General features: G+C 40.8%; 1 protein-coding gene across 3 annotated transcripts in view; it reads right to left on the reverse strand.

Annotated features, from left to right (window-relative positions):
* Positions 1 to 1,526: 1,526 nt before the first annotated feature.
* vldlr (very low density lipoprotein receptor) overlaps positions 1,527 to 19,289 on the reverse strand; it is an 80,759-nt gene continuing 62,996 nt past the window's right edge. For 2 of the 3 annotated variants that reach the window (XM_080418771.1, XM_080418769.1), the window contains 4 exons: positions 11,837 to 11,887; positions 5,965 to 6,045; positions 3,731 to 3,900; positions 1,527 to 2,698 (listed from right to left, as the gene is read on the reverse strand). In XM_080418771.1, the coding sequence (XP_080274897.1) occupies positions 2,663 to 2,698; positions 3,731 to 3,900; positions 5,965 to 6,045; positions 11,837 to 11,887 (338 nt within the window). In that variant the 3' untranslated portion in view covers positions 1,527 to 2,662. The remainder of the gene's footprint in view (positions 2,699 to 3,730; positions 3,901 to 5,964; positions 6,046 to 11,836; positions 11,888 to 19,289) is intronic. The other variant, XM_080418770.1, reaches the window with a different exon arrangement.

Raw genomic sequence — 19,289 nt, forward strand, 5'->3', positions numbered from 1 at the left:
CGCCTGCATGTTCAATATCCTATAGTAAATCTTACAACTTACATACAGTAGTACGTGGAAATGTGTGTGTGCGTCATGATGTAAACACTGCAAAGCACATGTGCAGATTAATGCATCTTTAAATACACACAGAATATATATATAGCATCTAGTCCGTTTAATCTTGATGCAATGTTTAATCCAAAGACATTAGCATGGGATTTCAGCATCACTGTCCCTACTCAGTAAAATCCTCATTTGTTAATTTAACTCAGTGTACAAATGTAACCAAATGGACCCGGACACTCTGAGTTACAAATGGATATAAATTAACAGAGGATCACATTAGTATAACTACTGTATATAACTCCATCTCTCGCCTCATTTTGTAATTTTCCACTCTGCTCCTTTTTCTTTATGCATACACTCCGCCCTCCCCGTTTATATTATTTGACCTTTCCTACACTTGTTCACTTTCTCCCTCCCTCGTTCCGTTCGCTAGCCCCCCCCCTGTCATTCTCTCCCCCTCTTCTATTCCTTCTTTCATTCTTGTTCTTAGTAGATCCTTTAAATCTCTAGGATGTAATCCAGGGCTGAAGACACAGCACTCGACAGAATTAAATACTGTACTAGGTCCTCCTGACATCTGGATGGAGAACAGCTGACAAACGTCAGTATTCTCTCTCTCTCTCTCCCTCTCATAGAACTGTTCAATCAACAGTGTTTTACTAAATTGTAGATACCCTCATAAAACTCAAATTGCTCTACGTCGTCCGCCCCCCCCCCCCAACAAGCCAACAAACAATTAAGGTGATATTAACCTTTTATGCAAGTAAAGACGTCCACAGTGCTTTTGAAAAAGGTGCAGAATAAAAGCATTAACACATCTTTTTTTAATAATTTTGTTGGGTGTAAAGTTGTTTTTCTTCACCTCTGTAAGATGACATTGTGCATTATCCTTCCGTTTTTCATTGGGTATTGGAGAAGGCATCCCCCCCCCCCCCCCCCCGAGACACTTTGGAGGCAGACAACACGTTATAATGCTGCAAACTGTAAGTGTGCTGCGAACCTTATGCATCATGATCAGGTGTTTTTACAGTCTGTGGTTGTGATGTGGAGTGCAGTGTGACACCTAGTGGCTGAATGTTGTCTACACTAGAGAGCGTGGTTCTCAAACTGCGGTCTGTGGGGTCCTTGATGGGGTTTCAGGTGATTCCCAGCAAAATGAATTATAGCAGAAAAATCAGTTGAACCCCTTTAACCAGTACATGGCTATTGGAAAATAGCTTGTCTACAAGCTCACAAAGCGCCGCCATCTCGACACGCGAGCTTGTACAACAGGTTTTTCAAACCAATCCGGAAAGAAAATTAAACAATTTTAACACATCTATTTTCAGATGGGGTTCCGTGGCCAAATTAATACATACACAATTTGGGGGTCCTTGACAGAAACTGGCAAAATGAGTGATCATGAACACACACACACACACACACACTCACACTGAAGGACGCGCCGTCTCTTAACAACTTTGTCGAGTCACGTTTTATTTTGAAGTGATTTGCAAATCCATTTTTCCTTCACAGATGAACAGAGCTTCTCTTAACAGTATTGCCCCAGAACTGTACAATGCTAGAAAAGTTCACAGCAACGGCACACAAACATACAAAATAGTTTTAACAAATTTCAGTTGTGTTTTCTTTCATTGTATATCACTGTTATGCAAGTTTTTTTTTTTAGTTTTTATTTCATTTCATTTATTTATTTGCTTAAATACATCTTAACTCTAACCCTGGTACTATGCCCGGCCATAGCAAAAATTTCTCATATTTCAAGTCAAATGTATACGATCTTATTTACAGAGAGAGCGCGTTGGAATCAAAGTGCATCGAGAGAGAATCCTGATTGGTGGAAATGTTTCTGAGGGCTGCTGGGTACATATGTACAGTGTTTACAAATGTTGTAACCATGGCGATCCTTACAGAGCTTTTATAATAATAATACATACTGAGCATGGAATAAGAAAGAAAAGAAAAGAAAATGCTTCATAAGATTGCGCTTGAGGAGGTAATGTTTGTAAGAAAATTACAAACAAAGAAAATAACCATCTTTACATCTTTTTGAACCGAAACATTACAGCCTAAAAAAAATATGATAATTTACATAAACATTCACGAGTGTCCATTCAGGAGGAGAGAGCGGGACAGGACAGGAAGTTGGTTAACCCCACGCCCATATAAGGTTACGTCAGGAAATAATATAAATTACATACACACTAAAATCCCAAAGTGTTCATTTAACTCTGAGAGTATACAAATGGAATCAAATGGACCCTTACGAGTCCATTTGCAACATTTGTATATACTCTCAGAGTTATAAATTCATAAATCAACACTGAGGAGTTTATTGGCATCTTAACCCTCCCTCTCTTTGGGCACATTGTGAGAAAAGATTTGGACACTGAAATTTTAAATATACACACATACAACAAAGTAACTAATTAACATAATTAACATTTCCTCCCTTGGCCCTCACCACAGCTAACAACGTAATGCACTTCAGAAGGCATGTGGTCTAAACAGTAAGGGTGACCGTTGGCATTGGCAACAACAAGGAGACGCCGCTGTAAAGCGCCGAGGGTCGCCGAAAAATACGTGAAAAGGAACCGGAAACCCACGACGACGATCACGACAAGTCGTCTTCTGTGCTCACCACCGATAACTGGAGATGACGACAGAGACAGAGAGAGACAGAGAGGGACGGAGAGAGACAGAGAGAGACAGAGAATGTCAGTGAGAATGTCAGTATATGTATTTAAAAAAAAAGGTAATGTACCAAAACGATATAATTTAAAATGAAAACAAAACAAACGATTACACACCCCATGGAGATTTTAATTCAAGGAGATTCTTTTAGTTTTTGTCGCATTCCAAAGCCAATAATTTGATGACCGGCGGCGGCTCCGGTAGGAGACTCATAAGTGTCAACTTTGAGTCTCCTACCGGAGACATTAGCATCTTTCCACCAGTCATCACATTATTGGCTTAGGAATGCGACAAAAACAATAAAATCTCAGTTGGGTGTGTAATTGATTGAAAATAAGTAATTTTCCCTTTAACCCATTAAGACCTGGAACTGTGTCGTTTTTAGATTTGAGCTAAAAAAGCATTATTTTACACTTTGGCTATTCAAAAATAGCAGATATACAAGCTCATAGCGCGGCACCGAGTGCCGCGCTACGAGCTTGTAGATCTGCTATTTTTGAAAAATCGTGAAAATGTGTGCAAATCTTTGAATATATATATTTTTAAAGCGAACATTTTTAACTCAAATCGTTGCTTCTGGGGGTCCCTGGAACAAAATATTTTGATGGGGTCCGCGGCCAAATACATATAATTTTGGGGGTCCTTGACATGAAAAAGATTGAGCACCACTGATATAGAAACATACGTTTTTCAGAATACTGTTGAGATTTAGGAGACATGTAGAATTGGCTTCAGGTCTCAATGGGTTAAGTCAAATACAAATTTGTATAATGTCCAAAATCTAAGTAAGTGTGTGTGTTTACCAGGTATCCTACAGTTTCTATAGTTTCAATGTACAGATTATTTTTTTGATAGCATATTGTGTAGACTGATGCTAGGTTCTTGGTTTACCTGTGATCCTGCATTTGATGTATGCGTTTACCTTGCTTATTGTTGTTAAGTGGCTCTGGATAAAGAGCCTAGACCTGCTAATTGGCAGTGGACTCACCGCTGGGTACGTGTGTCCGACACTGGAGCTGTGTCTGGTGATGTCGATGTTCAGGTCCTCTTCGTTGGTCTTCAGGTACACGGGGTTGTCAAAGTTCATGCTCTTCTGGTTCTTACTCTGCCAGTTCCTCCACATGAGGTAACCACCTGCTGCTGCCATGGCTAGCAGAACTATACACACACACACACACACACACACACACACACACACACACACACACACACACACACACACACACACACACACACACACACACACACACACACACACACACACACACACACACACACACACACACACACACACACACACACACACACACACACACTAATGCTCAGTGGTGGAAGAAGTACGGAGATGTTTTACTTAACCCTTTAAGACCTGAGAAGATTCTAGAAATGTCTTCTAAATCCTAAAAAAAATTGAAAAAAAACCCCAATATTTTTTTTCCTCGATTTTTCAAAAATAGCAGATCTACAAGTTCATAGCGCGGCACTCGTGCCGCGCTATGAGCTTGTATATCTGCTATTTTTGAATAGCCTAAAGAAATCTAAAGTGACACAGATGCGTTCCAGGTATCAATGGGTTAAGTAAAATACCACAATACCACAATATAAAAAAGTTAAAGGCCTGTGTTCAAAATGTTACCCGAGTAAAAGTACAAAAGCATTGGCATCAAAATATACTTAAAGTACCAAAAGAAAAAGTACAAAAATGTTTGAAAATAGCAGATCTACAAGCTCACAGCTTGTAGATCGGCTATTTTCAAATAGCCTATGTATAAAATAGGGCTCGAGTGGTTAATAACTTGAGCCCCGTTCATAACTGTGCGTTTACTAATGCTTAGTAATGTATGAATAATGCTTTACAAATGATGGAATTCATGATTAAGTATTTACAATGCATAATAGTGTATAACTAGAAAAAGTGCTCCTCGGAGCACAGGTCTCCGCCAGGTCAGGTAGGTTATTGTGGGGCAGCAATGTTCGGAATTAGCCAATCAGGATGGAATATGAAAAATTGGATGGAACCATCTTGATCACTTGACTATATGTGTACCGATTTGCATGATGTTTGAATTAGGAGGAGGAGTAATATAAAAAAGAAAAGTGTTGCAAAATTGGCCTCCTGGTGGCGCTATAATAGGGCAATGTTAAAAGGGTAGCATTTGTTCTTCAATGTAGTGCGAATGTGCGTGCAAAGTGTCACCACAATCGGACGCTGCATTCATGATTTGTGGCATTTTGTTCAAAACGGGCCACTCCTGCAAACTTTAGATGTCAATGTTAGCCAATCAGGATGGAATATGAAAAATTTAAAAGATCCATCGTGATCACATGACTATAGAGATCAAGTGCACCGATGTGCGTGAAATTTGGATAAATTCTGAAGGCTTAATATCAAAAAATGTGTTTTACATAAGTCGGCCTCCTGGTGGCGCTATGAAAGGCAAATGTGAAAAATGCAGGTCAGTTGTTTTCCCTTGGCCTCTAGGGAGTGTGCGTGCAAAGTTTCATGCAGATCGGTGCAGTTATAGTTAAAAACACAAATCGTCCATTTATAGCGCCACCATGAGGCTGATTTGAACATTTTCAAGTGACATTTCTTCCTCGGCCTAGCGTGAATGTGCGTGTGAAATCTCACGGAAATCGCAAGCTGCGTTCATGATTTGAGGCATTTTGTTGAAAACGGAGCAATCCTGCAAACTTTGGAAGCCAACCTTAGCCAATCAGGATGAGATATGGAAAATTGGACAGATCCGTGTTGATCACATGACTATAGAGATACTGTGTACTGATTTGCGTGATGCTTGAATAAAATCTGTTGGAGTACTGTCAAGAAATGTGTTTTGCAAAAAGCGGCCTCCTGGTGGCGCTATAAAAGGCTAATTTGAAAAATTTGGGGCAGAGGTTCTGCTCTGGCATCCAGGGAGTGTGTGTGCACAGTTTCGCTGCGATCAAGCCAACGGTGCCGGAGATTAGCTGTACACAAAATGACAGAATGACGGACACACGGACGGACGGACACACGGACGGACACACGGACGGACGGACAGGGGGCAAAACATACTCTCTCGCCATGCCTTTCGGCCTGGCGGAGACAATTATCTAAAATGGTTATCCTGACGGGAAAATATATTTACCATTTAGCCAACATAAAAAAATATATATTTTAAAGCATCTTTATCTATGATAATATCGGTTGTGTGTGTGTGTGTGTGTGCGCCTACTCACAGACAGGTAGTATTGCCCAGGCTGCAGCTGATCCTCTGGTTGTAGAGTCGACTTCATGGATTGCTGTGCTCATATTGGCTTCTGGAACACAACAACACAACAACACGTGAAGTCAGATTGTTTCTCATTCTATTGCTGTTAGCAAACATCTGTTCACATCACTGTTATCATTCATCTGTTGTACAACATTCCCAGTCCAACCAGGGTTAGGAATCAAGCAGCACACAGATGCATCAATACATACACACACCATTCTTTGTAAGAAATATTCTCACTAGTGCGAGTGCATGTGTGTGTGTGTGCATGTGCCTGTGTTTGTGTTTGTGTGTGTGTGTGCTTGTTTCCAGCACTGTTGTCGAGGGCAGCAGATAGCCTGGTAGAAAAATATAGTGTGTACAGTACACAAAGTACACGTCCCATCAAAATAGACTCAGAAGTTCGTTTGACTTTATATTCCGCCGAATGCCAGAAATGGCAGATCTACAAAAGCCCAAGTGAGCTTGGAGGCAGAAGAGCATTTCTGAAGGCACAACACGTCGAACCTTAGGCATATAGGCTACAGCAGCAGAGGACCACACTGTGGGGACACTCCTGACAGCTAAGAACAGGAAACTGAGGCAACAATTTGCACAGGCAACAGAAGATTGGAAAAACATTGCCTGGTCTAAGGAGTCTTGATTTCTGCTGTGACATTCGGATGGTACAGCAGGGTCAGAATTTGGCGTCTACACCACGAAAGAAGGGATCCATACTGCCTTGTATGACTGTTTCAGTTCACGTTCAAAGTCACTCAAAATTCTTCCCAATTCTGCTGGTCGGTTTGAACTGTAGGAGGTCGTCCTGACCGTGTCTGCATGCCTAAATTCACTGAATTGCTGTAATTTGCTGATTAGAGATTTGCGTGAACGTGCAGTTGGCCGGTGAGTGTATATTATAAACACTGCTTTCAGATGAATTCTTTTTTTCCATTTTTGTCAACCACTGCATGTGACAAAGTCTAAATGAATGGAAGAGAGCCAGAGTTTAATACAGTACAAAGAGACAGGGCCAGGGCTTTGTTAAGTGCGTTGTTTCCGTGCCAGTCTATCAGCCACTGAGTGTGCGGTGGTGGTCAATGCCAACTCACTGCTGGTGATGCCAGTCTCTCCTGCCACCCATACCTCTCCTGGCTATCAACAACTGCATCAATAATATGGCGGGGCGGGGGAAGGGGGAGGACCGCTGGCCTTGCGGTCCCGGGCACCTGGGCTTATTAGTATAGCCTGGGTTCGAGCCCCGTTCCTGACGATCTTTAATGCATGACTCTCCCCATCTCTCTCTTCCTGTCCATCTTCACTAATACTCTATAAATAAAAAAGGCAGAAAAGTCCCCCAAAAGCCTCTGGAACGCATCTGTGTCACTTTAGATTTCTTTGTCTATAATTTTTTTTAAATAAACATGCTCTTTACCAGTGCTGGTTGGGAACCACTGGTAAATGTAACTTTAACTTCCAGCTATTTTTGAAAAATATTGAAAAACATTTTTTCAACTCAAATAATAATTTTAATCATAGACCGGGTATGGGTAATTTATAGGCAACTTTGTCACTCAACCCTTTAGACAGGAGTAATTTCATAAATATAAAAACATAGCCGATCTACAAGCAATGATGCATTGAGAGCTTGTGCTATTTTTAGGGGGAAACAAAAAACTAAATTACGTGCCAAAATAGGGACCACTGAAAATGCTTATTGAATGGATAGCTGCAGACAAGAAAACACGTCTCTAACGTGTGTCACGTGACATGTAGATGCCTAGATGGATGGGCGTGGATTGAGATGCATTCAGCGCCGATCTACAAAAAGCGTTCAGAGGCAATAAAGTAAATAGTTGCATATATGCATAAAATAATTTAATGTTATAAGAATGAGAAGAATGCTAGGGGGTAGCAGTTGCCAACCCCTGGGACGCCAAATGACGCCCCTGCATCCTCAAGTGTCAACCAAGAGAGCTGGAAGTTAAAGTTACATTTACCAGTGGTTCCCAACCAGCACTGGTAAAGAGCATGTTTATTTCAATGATCAATCAATCGATTGTGTCCCGGCTGGGATCAATGGCTACTGTATTCTTTAAGTTCCAATGTATCTGTATTACAAACGCAATGAAAATTCATTTTACCATGACTTTTTTCTTTTTTAAAGTACACATTTGACTGTGTGGCCCACAATGCCCACAGGTTGAGAATCACAGAGTTAAACTAAGGTCAAACTAATGTCTTCATGCTGTCTGCCAATGGCTAATAATTAAGGAACAGGAACAAAGTCCATTCTCGTGGGTGTATTAGTTAAAAGGATAACCTCTGCATTACACTGACTACCCCACACCGCACAATGCACTCGTTTGATTTCACCACCAGGTGTCTCCACTGCGCCGTGCATAGATATAGATGGTTTTATTGTCAATCAACAGCACATAAAAATGCACAATTGAATGAAATGTCATTCCACTGGCTTACAAAATTCTGAAACTACTATAGAAATGTAATACTAAAATACTTAAAACGCCACTAATAAAATCACAATCAGTTGATCATGAGACACAATCCATACAACTAATACAATATTAAATCTTGCACAGCAAGGAGTCCTCCTCAGCAAAAAAGGATATTGCACATTCAGCAAGGGAATCAGTTGAAATGCAGTCCAACTGTTAAATATTTATAGTTCATCATAAGTGCATTCAGTCAAACTGCTGATAAACAGATACTGAAGCACAGTGACCGCCAGGTGTCCCCACTGTGCTGTGCATTTAGACAAACTGCTGATACGTCTCTGAGCCCGGTTCATTCAGTTTTTCCTCCACACCTACACATCACACTGTACTTCTTACTGCAGTGTTTGTGTAATAGGTGAGGTCTGAGCGCCCTGCCTGGGCGGCAGAGGCTCAGGAGGTAGAGCGGACTACTGACAGGGCTGTCACCATTACAAATTTAACCCATTAACCCTTTAAGACCTGAGAAGATTCTAGAAATGTCTTCTAAATCCTAAAAAAAAATTGAAAAAAAAACCCAATTTTTTTTTTCCTCGATTTTTCAAAAATAGCAGATCTACAAGTTCATAGCGCGGCACTCGGTGCCGCGCTATGAGCTTGTATATCTGCTACTGCTACTATATATATACTGTATATCTGCTACTAAGAAATCTAAAGTGACACAGATGCGTTCCAGGTATCAATGGGTTAAGACCTGAGGCGATTTAAAAAAAAAATCGAAATCCTAACAGTTTAAAAAAAAAAAAAATGAAAACATTTTTTTTTCAAGATTTTTCAAAAATAGCAGATCTACAAGCTCGTAGCGCGGCACTCGGTGCCGCGCTATGAGCTTGTATATCTGCTATTTTTGAATAGCCAAAGAAATCTAAAGTGACACAGATGCGTTCCAGGTATTAATGGGTTAAGTTGTCCCTCAACTAATCGTGATTAACGATTTCATTGTGTGTTTGGCATTGAACATTGGGAACATATGAATACATTTTAATTTCCGTTTGCCTTTTATGCTTCGTAATCAAAAATTGCACTGGGCAGATGACAAATAACTTGCATATATAAAAAGAAATGATAATACTTAATACTCGTACACAAAATAGCAGAAATAGCTGATCTAGAAGCGTTGTAAGCTTGTAGATCTGCTATTTCTGCTTTTTTTTATATTTGAAAATGTGTGAACATTTTTCAACATGGAAACGATTATGCAAATATAATTGCGATTAGACGATTATGTTATAATCGTGACAGGCCTAACTACTGAATATAAATGCACCATTTACCATGTTGATTGGTATCATGGTTCTGAGATTATAGGAAGATTCTGAAAATGATATGATAAAAGGTTCTGAAAATATCACTTTAAAAAAAAGTTCTGAGAATGTCATAGAAAGGTTCTAAGAATTCAACTGGAAGGTTCTCAGAATCTGATGGGAAGAAGAGCCACAGCATTCAGCAGCGTGGTAAGGTACAGTACGTGGCTTAGAAACACAATTGTGAGCGCAGTCAAATTATAATTAGACCCATCTCTCAAATTAAAAGTGACATTAATTGACTCAAAGCAATCAGCTGGTCATCTCTAGCATTTAAAATGCTATTACATACATCCTCTACCCAGTGTAGCCTTGGACGCGCCAAGACCACCAACCACCCCAGTAAGTGGCCCTGGGCTTATTTGTTTATAGCAATTACACACTCGTTCTGCTAATTATGATGTTCGATGATAAGCCACACACAATACAAACATACAGAGAAGCAAAACTCTGTCACATCAAAAGGAAGCTTTCATGATATTGTTTAACCATAGCTCAGGCGCTTACCTCCAATCCTGTACCCTTTTGCTAAAAACTGAATGGTGTGTATTCTAGACAGTCCAATTGGCCCAACTATACTGTATATGTCCAGTGGAAAGATGTAGAGAATAAAAGGGATACATTCAGATACAGAGCAAATTGAAAAATCTAAGTTTATTCTATTGCCATCGACTCCAAAACCATCAGCTGACGGACATCGAACATGGGAGTTAAGGATTGTATCTGCCTATAATCAGTCACCAACATACCTGATGCAGTTGACTTTTTTCAGAGAAGCCCCTGTTCTCCATTCTGCAGACCCCTCCCACAGCTAGAATGGAGCCTAGAGCATAAAGCTAATTCGGCTATTTTTGTCGCTCCAAACTTCATTTATTTTTCACGAATCGTCTCCATGTAGTGTCCTGGCACTCACATATGCACTGTTTGTTATGAGGGGAGGGGAAGCGCTCCAGGCGAAATCTCGCGAGAGTTCACGCATCAGAGCCGTTCTGTAGGAACGGCAGCTCATGAGTGACAAACAGTGCATGTGTGAGTGCCAGGACACTACATGGAGACGATTCGTGGGGGAAAAAAAGTTTGGAGCGACGAAAATAGCTGAATTAGCTTTATGCTCTAGGATCCAGTCTAGCTGTGGGAGGGGTCTGCAGAATGGAGAACAGGGGCTTCTCTGAAAAAAGTCAACTGCATCAGGTATGTTGGTGACTGATTATAGGCAGATACAATCCACATGTATTTTGGTCTGGCTCTCTCCTTTAAGTGGAAGGCAAGCAAGCCAAAGTCAACCTGCCGTGTTCACCAAATCACTGAAACTCATAAGTGACATTCTAGCAGGTCTCTAGCTGGAGGCGAGCCTCCAGGACGTAGACATAGGCTTTAGTACATCGTCGCTGTCGGGCTGTCTCCATATTTAAATTTTCTATGTATTTTTTTGTAAATTAATGCCCTACTTCATCGTGCAAGAGGGCCGCACAAAAGTAGTGAAAATAGCAGATCAGCAACGATATGAGAAGCGGTGTGAGGCTATAAGGTTGAGCAGATCATCATCAGCAGAACACTCACCACCCCAGCCACAATTCAATTCAATTCTGGAATGCAATAAATAGCACTGCACAAGCACATTCAACACAAGCACAAAACAACATCATTCTAACAATTTCGTGAGCATGACAGTAAAGACAAAAACAGCATGGTTTCAAGTAGCAATGTGAGACTAATTCATACGCTGTAGTACAGTGGGTACAAACACAGCAGGTGATGCTAGCAAGCAGGTCAAGCATTCCTCTTCAGGCTGTTATCTCTGCGGCACAGTCAATACTGGCACAGCAGGTGGTTATGCACAAAGCATTCAGACATAGACTCATCAAAATCAAAATAATAAAAACTCACATCAAATCAGTTACTCTATTCTGGGCCCTGTTAGCGCTCTGCATTTGAACAACTAGTAAGCCCGATTTATAATTAGTCGTACGGCGGTTTCTCAGGCCAAAAAATTGCCGATCTACAAGCTCACAACACGTCACACTGTGGCTGGTTTTACCTGCGGAAGGCAGAGAGTTCCCATCATCCTTTGAGGGAGTGGTAGATGGGTCTGTTGTACACAAAGAGTCATGGTCATGCCGTTTGACAACATAAAAAAAACTTAACAAATGTAGAAAAACAAATGCATGCACAAAGAAAATACATTGAATTGAAAACAAAATGAATCAAAGTAGATTAACTTCAGATGATACAAGCTGACCTACATAAATAAAAACGGCACGCACACGCACATAGGCCCGTCTTTATAACGAGGTGATTGATCCCAAGAGACAAAAGCTACACAGAGTTAAACAAAATAAAATGGAAACTATTTATAGCAACTCATTCTAATGGAGAGAGGGGGGAATGAGCGAAGCCAAGTTAGCTTCATTCCAACCAGACAGGAAGACCAAACAACTCATTATCTACAATGTGGAGGAGACAGTATCACATCTACAGTATCTAGTATTCTATAAGACTAAAAGATACGTTTTAAAGACATCTCTGCTTGATTTAGACCATGATTTAAAGGTTTGAGGGCTCATTTGTCCATAAGGGGAGTGGGCAGTCAACAAATTCTCTGACTGGGGTAGAGCCTAGCCTGGGTCTGCCTTCTCCATTATCCATCTCGATGGAGGGATTCAAACCCAATGTAACCTCATGTCATGGTCAGTAAAATGTAATCATGTGGATCTGGGGATCCAAGTTTCCTAGGGCATTGTGGGCATCACTTCCTGACGATTCGATCAGGTATCAAATCGACAGGAAGTGATACCCACAACGCCCTAGGAAACTTGTGGATAGAGGGCCCTATTTTCGCCAGTGCCTTACCCATTATCCATAAAACTTCTTTGACATTTTTTACCATTTCTAAAAACATTTTCAAATAGTTCAAATAGCCAATCTACAAGCTCACAACGTGTCGATGTAGATCGAAGAAGTTTAGGGATAATGGGTAAGGCGCTGGCGAAAATAGGGCCCTAAGTATAAAACATGTTATATACACTACAACACTGTATATAGTTGAGATACTTATGTGGCCTACTGGCTGATCAGTTCAGCGGTTTGCAAGATTAGCACTGGATACATGGATGGACAGACAGACAGACCCTAGCTCTTATAATGAATTTTATGTATAATGTACGTTACATTTGTGAAAATCTCCAAGTGCTACAATAGGCAATATTGGATAAAAAATAATCATCACACCATTATAGATGCCGGGCTAGACTCCTGCAGAGCCACGGCGTAGAAACTCGTCAAAATGAGAGTCTCGAGCAATACATTTCTGTCCCTGCTTCTATTTAAATTAGCAGCGACTGAAACAAAAGGTTTATCCTCTCAGGGATCTATCAAGGGTTATTTATGTTAATGAACCCGCGTCTATGCGACGAAGGGTTGAGGGGGGGGGGGGATTAAGAAAAAACAACCTCTTAAACGCTTTTCCAGCTCACGGTTATTTAACTTGTACCAAAGCACTCCCTAATCAGCCTTTACGGGGCGTAGAATGAACCCCTAGGTAGTCGTTGAGGGGTTTGTAGTGAATAAACAGACAGTGTGTGAAACCACAGCGCTAACAGGATTAGCTCTGCTAAAAGAAACACTACGGCTCCTATTGGGGACAGTAGTGACAGCTGTAAAATGGGACAAATGTGTTAGCGAGCCATGGGGGGGTTTTCAGAGAGCGGTGCTGGCTTGTTTTTGTTTTTTGGCACAAAACCTGTAGTGGAAGCAATAGAGATATTTTTTTCTTTTACTTAAGACGACTTCACCCATCTTCATATAATTCGTCCTCACTAATGCTTATTATAATATGGTACCATTTTGTCTACCTAGTCTGTGTCTCAGAGGGCGGCTGCCGGCTGTGGACAGTTCAGAAACCCACCTACCAGTGACATCTTCGATGGGGAATTAGCAAGCTAATGGAAACGGCAGGCTCTCTATTTCTGGAAAGTTAGCATGATATAATGGAAGCAATTGTTCTCGCGTTAATAAAAATCTATTAAAACATTAAAAATCTTGTTTGAAAAAACACAAAACCTGCCTAATGATGATGTCACTGGTAGGCGTGTTTCTGAAGTGTCCACAGCCCTCCTATGAGACACAGACCGAGTAGAAGAAAAAGGTACCATTTTATCATGAGCATTAGTGAGGACCAATTATATGAAGATATGACATGATTGATACACACAGGGCACATAAGTGTGCACACAAACATATTGGTTGCATATCGTTGCCGTCAGTCAGAAACCTTGTTACTCCATATTTTGACTTCATGTTTTTCGTAAAGCTTTCGCACAAACGTAACAAAAACAGCAGATCTACAAGCAAGATCTACAACGCATCACATCGCTAAAATGGTTACGTTTGTCTGTGTTTTTATGAATCTTGAACCAATGAAAAGTATTAACAGCAGCTTGCGACTAAACAATAACTATGTTGGATCCATTGGAACACAGGTGGTTACCGCCCCCTCCCCCCACCCGCATTTCCTGAAAATAAAAGTTTTGGACATACAAGGTTTCCTCCCGACAGCAATGATATATAGAAGACACACAAAACATACGGAAACCATCCAAGCTCACATACACACCAAAGCCTGAAAGGACCCACAAACCTCAAAGAGTTCATACATTCACACACCCAACCCACCCACACACCAAAAGCTTGCACACACACACACACACACAGAGAGTGTGGGAGGTACATTCAGTCATTATGTCAGAAGTGAAAGCCTACACAGTAAAGTCCTCGGTGTTAATTTAACTCAGAAGTGTGTACAAATGGACCCTTTATGGATCTATTTGTACATGGACCCCTTATGGGTCTATTTGTACGCACTTCCGAGTTAAATTAATACTGAGGATCTTACTGTGTAGAGGCTGTTCCTGAGACAGACGCACACACCACGCACTCCTGCCTCTCTCCATCGGATGAGAGGATATAACGTTGTGTATTGTGGCTTTACACTGTATGTGTTCTGCTAGCTAACAGAACACAAACATTAAAATAACACAATGAATTGTCCTTACTGTTTCTACGCGGTTGCTCTGCTCTGCAGGAGTCTAGCCCGTCTATAAGGGGGTCTGTCTGTGCGTGTAGCTTAATAATCAGATTGAATAATGAAAGCACAACAAGTATCTCTAAACTGTGTCTGTAACTGAATGCACACACACTGTTTCTACATAGTGGTGGAAATTACAGCTCTCTGTGATGACCTGTGACGATGATCTGCCACCCACAGCACTTCCTCCAATAAGTCAGGGGGGTCCCCAAATTAGTGTGGGGGGTCCCCAGCATACACCAACATACAGTATAAGTGTCAAACTAAATGTAATTCCTACAATTCCAAGTGCTTGCCATGGTGGGGGGCCTCCGCAGTTCAAATTCAGGTAGCGGCCTGAAAGGTTTGGGATAAATCTGTAGATAACTGTAGGCCAGGGTTTCCAAGTGTGGGAAGCGCATATAAGAAGGTGCTTGATCTACAAGCTCATAGCGCGGCACTCGGTACCGCACTATGAGCTTGTAGATCTGCTATTTTTGAATAGCCAAAGATATCTAAAAGAGACACAGATGCGTTCCTGGTCTTAATGGGTTAATTGAAGTTATGCAGTATTACTTTTACACAACGTTTCAATGCGGTATGACATGAACACAATGTTTAAAATGTCTTCACTCAAATGTTAAAGTTGTACAATGCAAATTCACAACTAACGATTTTTAGCAACCTCTGCTGGTCACTACCGTCACTGCATACAATTTCCTTAGTCCTCGATTACCCAGAATTCCATTCGTTTTCACCGGAAGCCGGAAGCGTTTCAAAAAGCGATCTTTTAATTGTTTTATACTATCTACGGATCGTTTCTCTTAGCCAGTGGAGCATTAGTTACCATGAGCTGTGCTTTCTTTTTCTGTTCTTTTTCGATCTTCTAATCCTACATTCTCTTAAAATTAGCGTGAGGTTCCTTTTTGTTATTAGCGCGGAGTTCCTGGCCAAACAGGAAACCGTTGCGGTAGTTCCTGGCCAAACAGGAAACCAGTGCATTTCCACCTCCGTTTTCCGGCCAGATGACGTCATTTCCCCGGGAAAATCCCCCCAGTCCACGTTCAATAGAAAATATATAAATAAAAGGCTTCCGGGGGAGAAATTCATGGAGTGGGTGTTGTGAAACTTTTGCCACTCACAAAAGATATACAATTTAACTTTAGTTTTGTTGAAAACGTTACCTAGTATGCCTTTAAATAACACAATATTTAAATGTATTCTGTGACTGATATGGTCTAAATGTATTCTGTGACTGATATGCGGTTTTGAGTCATGATGACACAGAATGGCTCCTACTCCCACAGCAAATAACCAAAACATCTCTGAGCAGATGGTATATTGTCAGATTAAATGTCAGGCTTCTTTTTTTTCTCCTCCAACAGTGTGTCTTGTCTGCAGACTGCACAGTAAATCCTCAGTGTTGATCTAGCAATTTGTAACTACAGTACACTGAGAGTGAATATTTGGAATACGGCTGCAACTATTGATTTATTTTCTTTGACTTTACTACCTGTACTGCTAATAATCATGTTAAGGTATTCAATCTCTACGCTTAAATCGATTAAATCTATTAGTTCCAATAACTGTTGCACCCCTAAATTGGAACCAAGGGTTAGGGTTAGTTCCAATTGCAGGCTACACCAGGGGTCTTCAACAGGGGGTCCGGGACCCCTAGGGGGTCCTCAGAGCTACTACAGGGGGGCCACCAAATCTTTGTGTGATATGATTTGTTTTTTTACATTAACTACTTTAACCCTAGCATCCCTTTTCTGAGGAGAACTTTAGCCAAAAATAGCAGATCTACAAGTTCACAAGCTTATAGATCGGCTATTTTTGGCAAAGAGGTAGGCCTATAGACAAATCTGAAACACATTTCATACAATATAGAGGGGGGGACCCCCTCTATATTGTATGCTTCATCCCTCTCTCAGCTAGGAGGTCCTTGGGCTGAAAAACGTTGAAGACCCCTGGGCTACACTATCCAAGTAAAAATGTCTTACATGTGCAAATATGGGCACTTGGTGAAATAAAGGATTCTGGAAGACAAACCAAGTGCTGCAGCCCACACAGAGGAGAGGAGAGAGTTGTTACAGCACGGTTGCCAGGGAGATTTACAGGACAGAAGGAACACACACACACACACACACACACTACTATACTTGTGTGGACCACAACATTTTAGAATGGCAGTTTTATGAATGGCATATTTAACATGTTTGCCCTTTTTAACACTAACCTTAAAGCCGAAAATAGACGATCTACAGCTTGTAGATTAGCCATTTTCTGTGCACGACACCATCACGCAACCAAGTAAAAATCAAACATCACCCCTAGTCTAACTCTTTTCCTTAATTGTAAGCCAACTCAAAAAAATAAAAATGTAATATAAATTCTACTATACTTATGGGGACATTTGGCCCCCACAAGTATAGTAATACAAGCACACACACACACACACAAAACTGACAGGATAACAAAGCCAGACAGGGTGAGAGGCAGGGGGCAGCAGAGAGACAGTAGGGGCTGAAGGGGTTGAGAAGACAGGATCATACACAGTGACACAGCTTCTATTCAGCTGTCACACTGCTACCCGCAGACAGACAGGACGCTTTGTGGCTGAGGCAAGAAAAAGGAGAAGAGAGGGTTTTTTTGGTCGCCGGGACAGGGGAAGGAGCTTCACCCAGCAGATGGCTGCTCAGATCACGCTCATGGATAGCACACAAACGCACTCAATGTGATGCTGTGGGCACGCACAATCACACAAACACACGCTGTACTCAGGAATAAAGGTTGTCCGATATGGATTTTTCAAGGCTGATCCTGATATTTTGGGCAAACAGGGAGGCTGACAGGTCGATATCAACCCATTTTATGCTCTCTCCCTAAAAGATTCAGAATAATATTATATTTTGAAACAAACTAAATAATAAAATTCCCTGTCGGCATCCTTAGCAGCTGATACCGATAAAAATGCAAATATTGGCCCAATATCAACTATCACTACATGAATAAAGGACACACACACACACACACACACAATGAAACTCTTTTCAACATAAAATCCAGCTTAACCCATTAGAACAGGACTCAATTACTTCTATGTTCTGCTGGGTTCCACATGACAAGGCCAGCCTTCTTCTCCATTTAGTTTGTTTAAAAAAAATCAAGCACAGTTCAATCCAGAGATTCAGCGGAGCAGCTCGACAGGACTGCATCACTTTTGGAGTTAAATGCATGCAACGAGCGCTTGAAGCAAGCATTAAGCTGAGCAACAACAGTTTATCGACAGTTTAACCTTTTCATATTGTTGCTGTCGAATTCCCCACACCTGCCGTTTGATTAGTTAGTCAGTCCACGTTTCACAGTCCACTGCACAAGGACTTGTGCAGTGGTAATACTGCAATACTGGTAATACTACAACAGGTGTAATGGGTATTGCATTGCAACAGGGTGGGGCATGCATTCCCTATTTGCATCGTTCCCAACTTGCATCGTTCCCGAGTAGGCCGGTGCCCAGTGGTGGAAAAAGTACTCAAATGTTTTACTTAAGTAAAAGTACCAATACTGCAATATAGAAATACTCTGTTACAAGTAAAAGTCCAGAATTCAAAATTTACTTGAGTAAAAGTACAAAAGTATTGGCATCAAAATATACTTAAAGTACCAAAAGTAAAGTACTAAAATATTTGAAAATTGCAGATCTAGATCGTCTATTTTCAAATAGCCTATGTATAAAATAGGGCTAAAGTGGTTAATGTATGTTTTATAATATAATAATTTATATCTGAAAAGTAACTAGTAACTAAAGTTTTCAAATAATTGTAGTGGAGTAAAAGTACAATATTTGCCTCTGAGATGTAGTGGAGTAGAAGTAAAAGTATAGGAAATTGGAAATACTCAAGTGAAGTACAAATACCTCAAAATTGTACTTAAGTACAGTACTTAAGTAAATGTACTTAGTTACTTTCCGCCGGTGCCCAACGGGCACTGTTCTAGTCACACAAATGTAGCAGATATAGCTGATCTACAAGCTCCCGAGTCGCGACATTGTGAGAGCTTGTATAAATGCCATTCTTGAAAAAACATTGAAAGTTGAAGTGGTTAAGTGTGTCTGTGGGTTTTTCCCCCCCATTTCCTGTATATAGTTTTGGACATAGAAGCTGTCTGCCTGACAATACTCTGGTCACTTTAGGTACTGCCAACCCATTATAGCTTACAGACCCTGACTTCTTTAAAATGGTAGATTCACAAACATAATATTCATCATACCTAATTTTTCATGACTGCTTTTGAACTGATTGACTAGAAGATACACTCCTATATGTTTATTTTACAGTGACTTTTCAGCCCTTTTGGTATCCTAGCCTACCAGGTAAGAATTAACGAGAGTTATGCATATAACTAAGGTTCTACGAATTCCGGATGA

This window comes from Gymnoscopelus braueri, assembly GCF_963280865.1.
Source record: "Gymnoscopelus braueri genome assembly, chromosome: 22".
Classification (NCBI taxonomy): Eukaryota; Metazoa; Chordata; class Actinopteri; order Myctophiformes; family Myctophidae; genus Gymnoscopelus; species Gymnoscopelus braueri.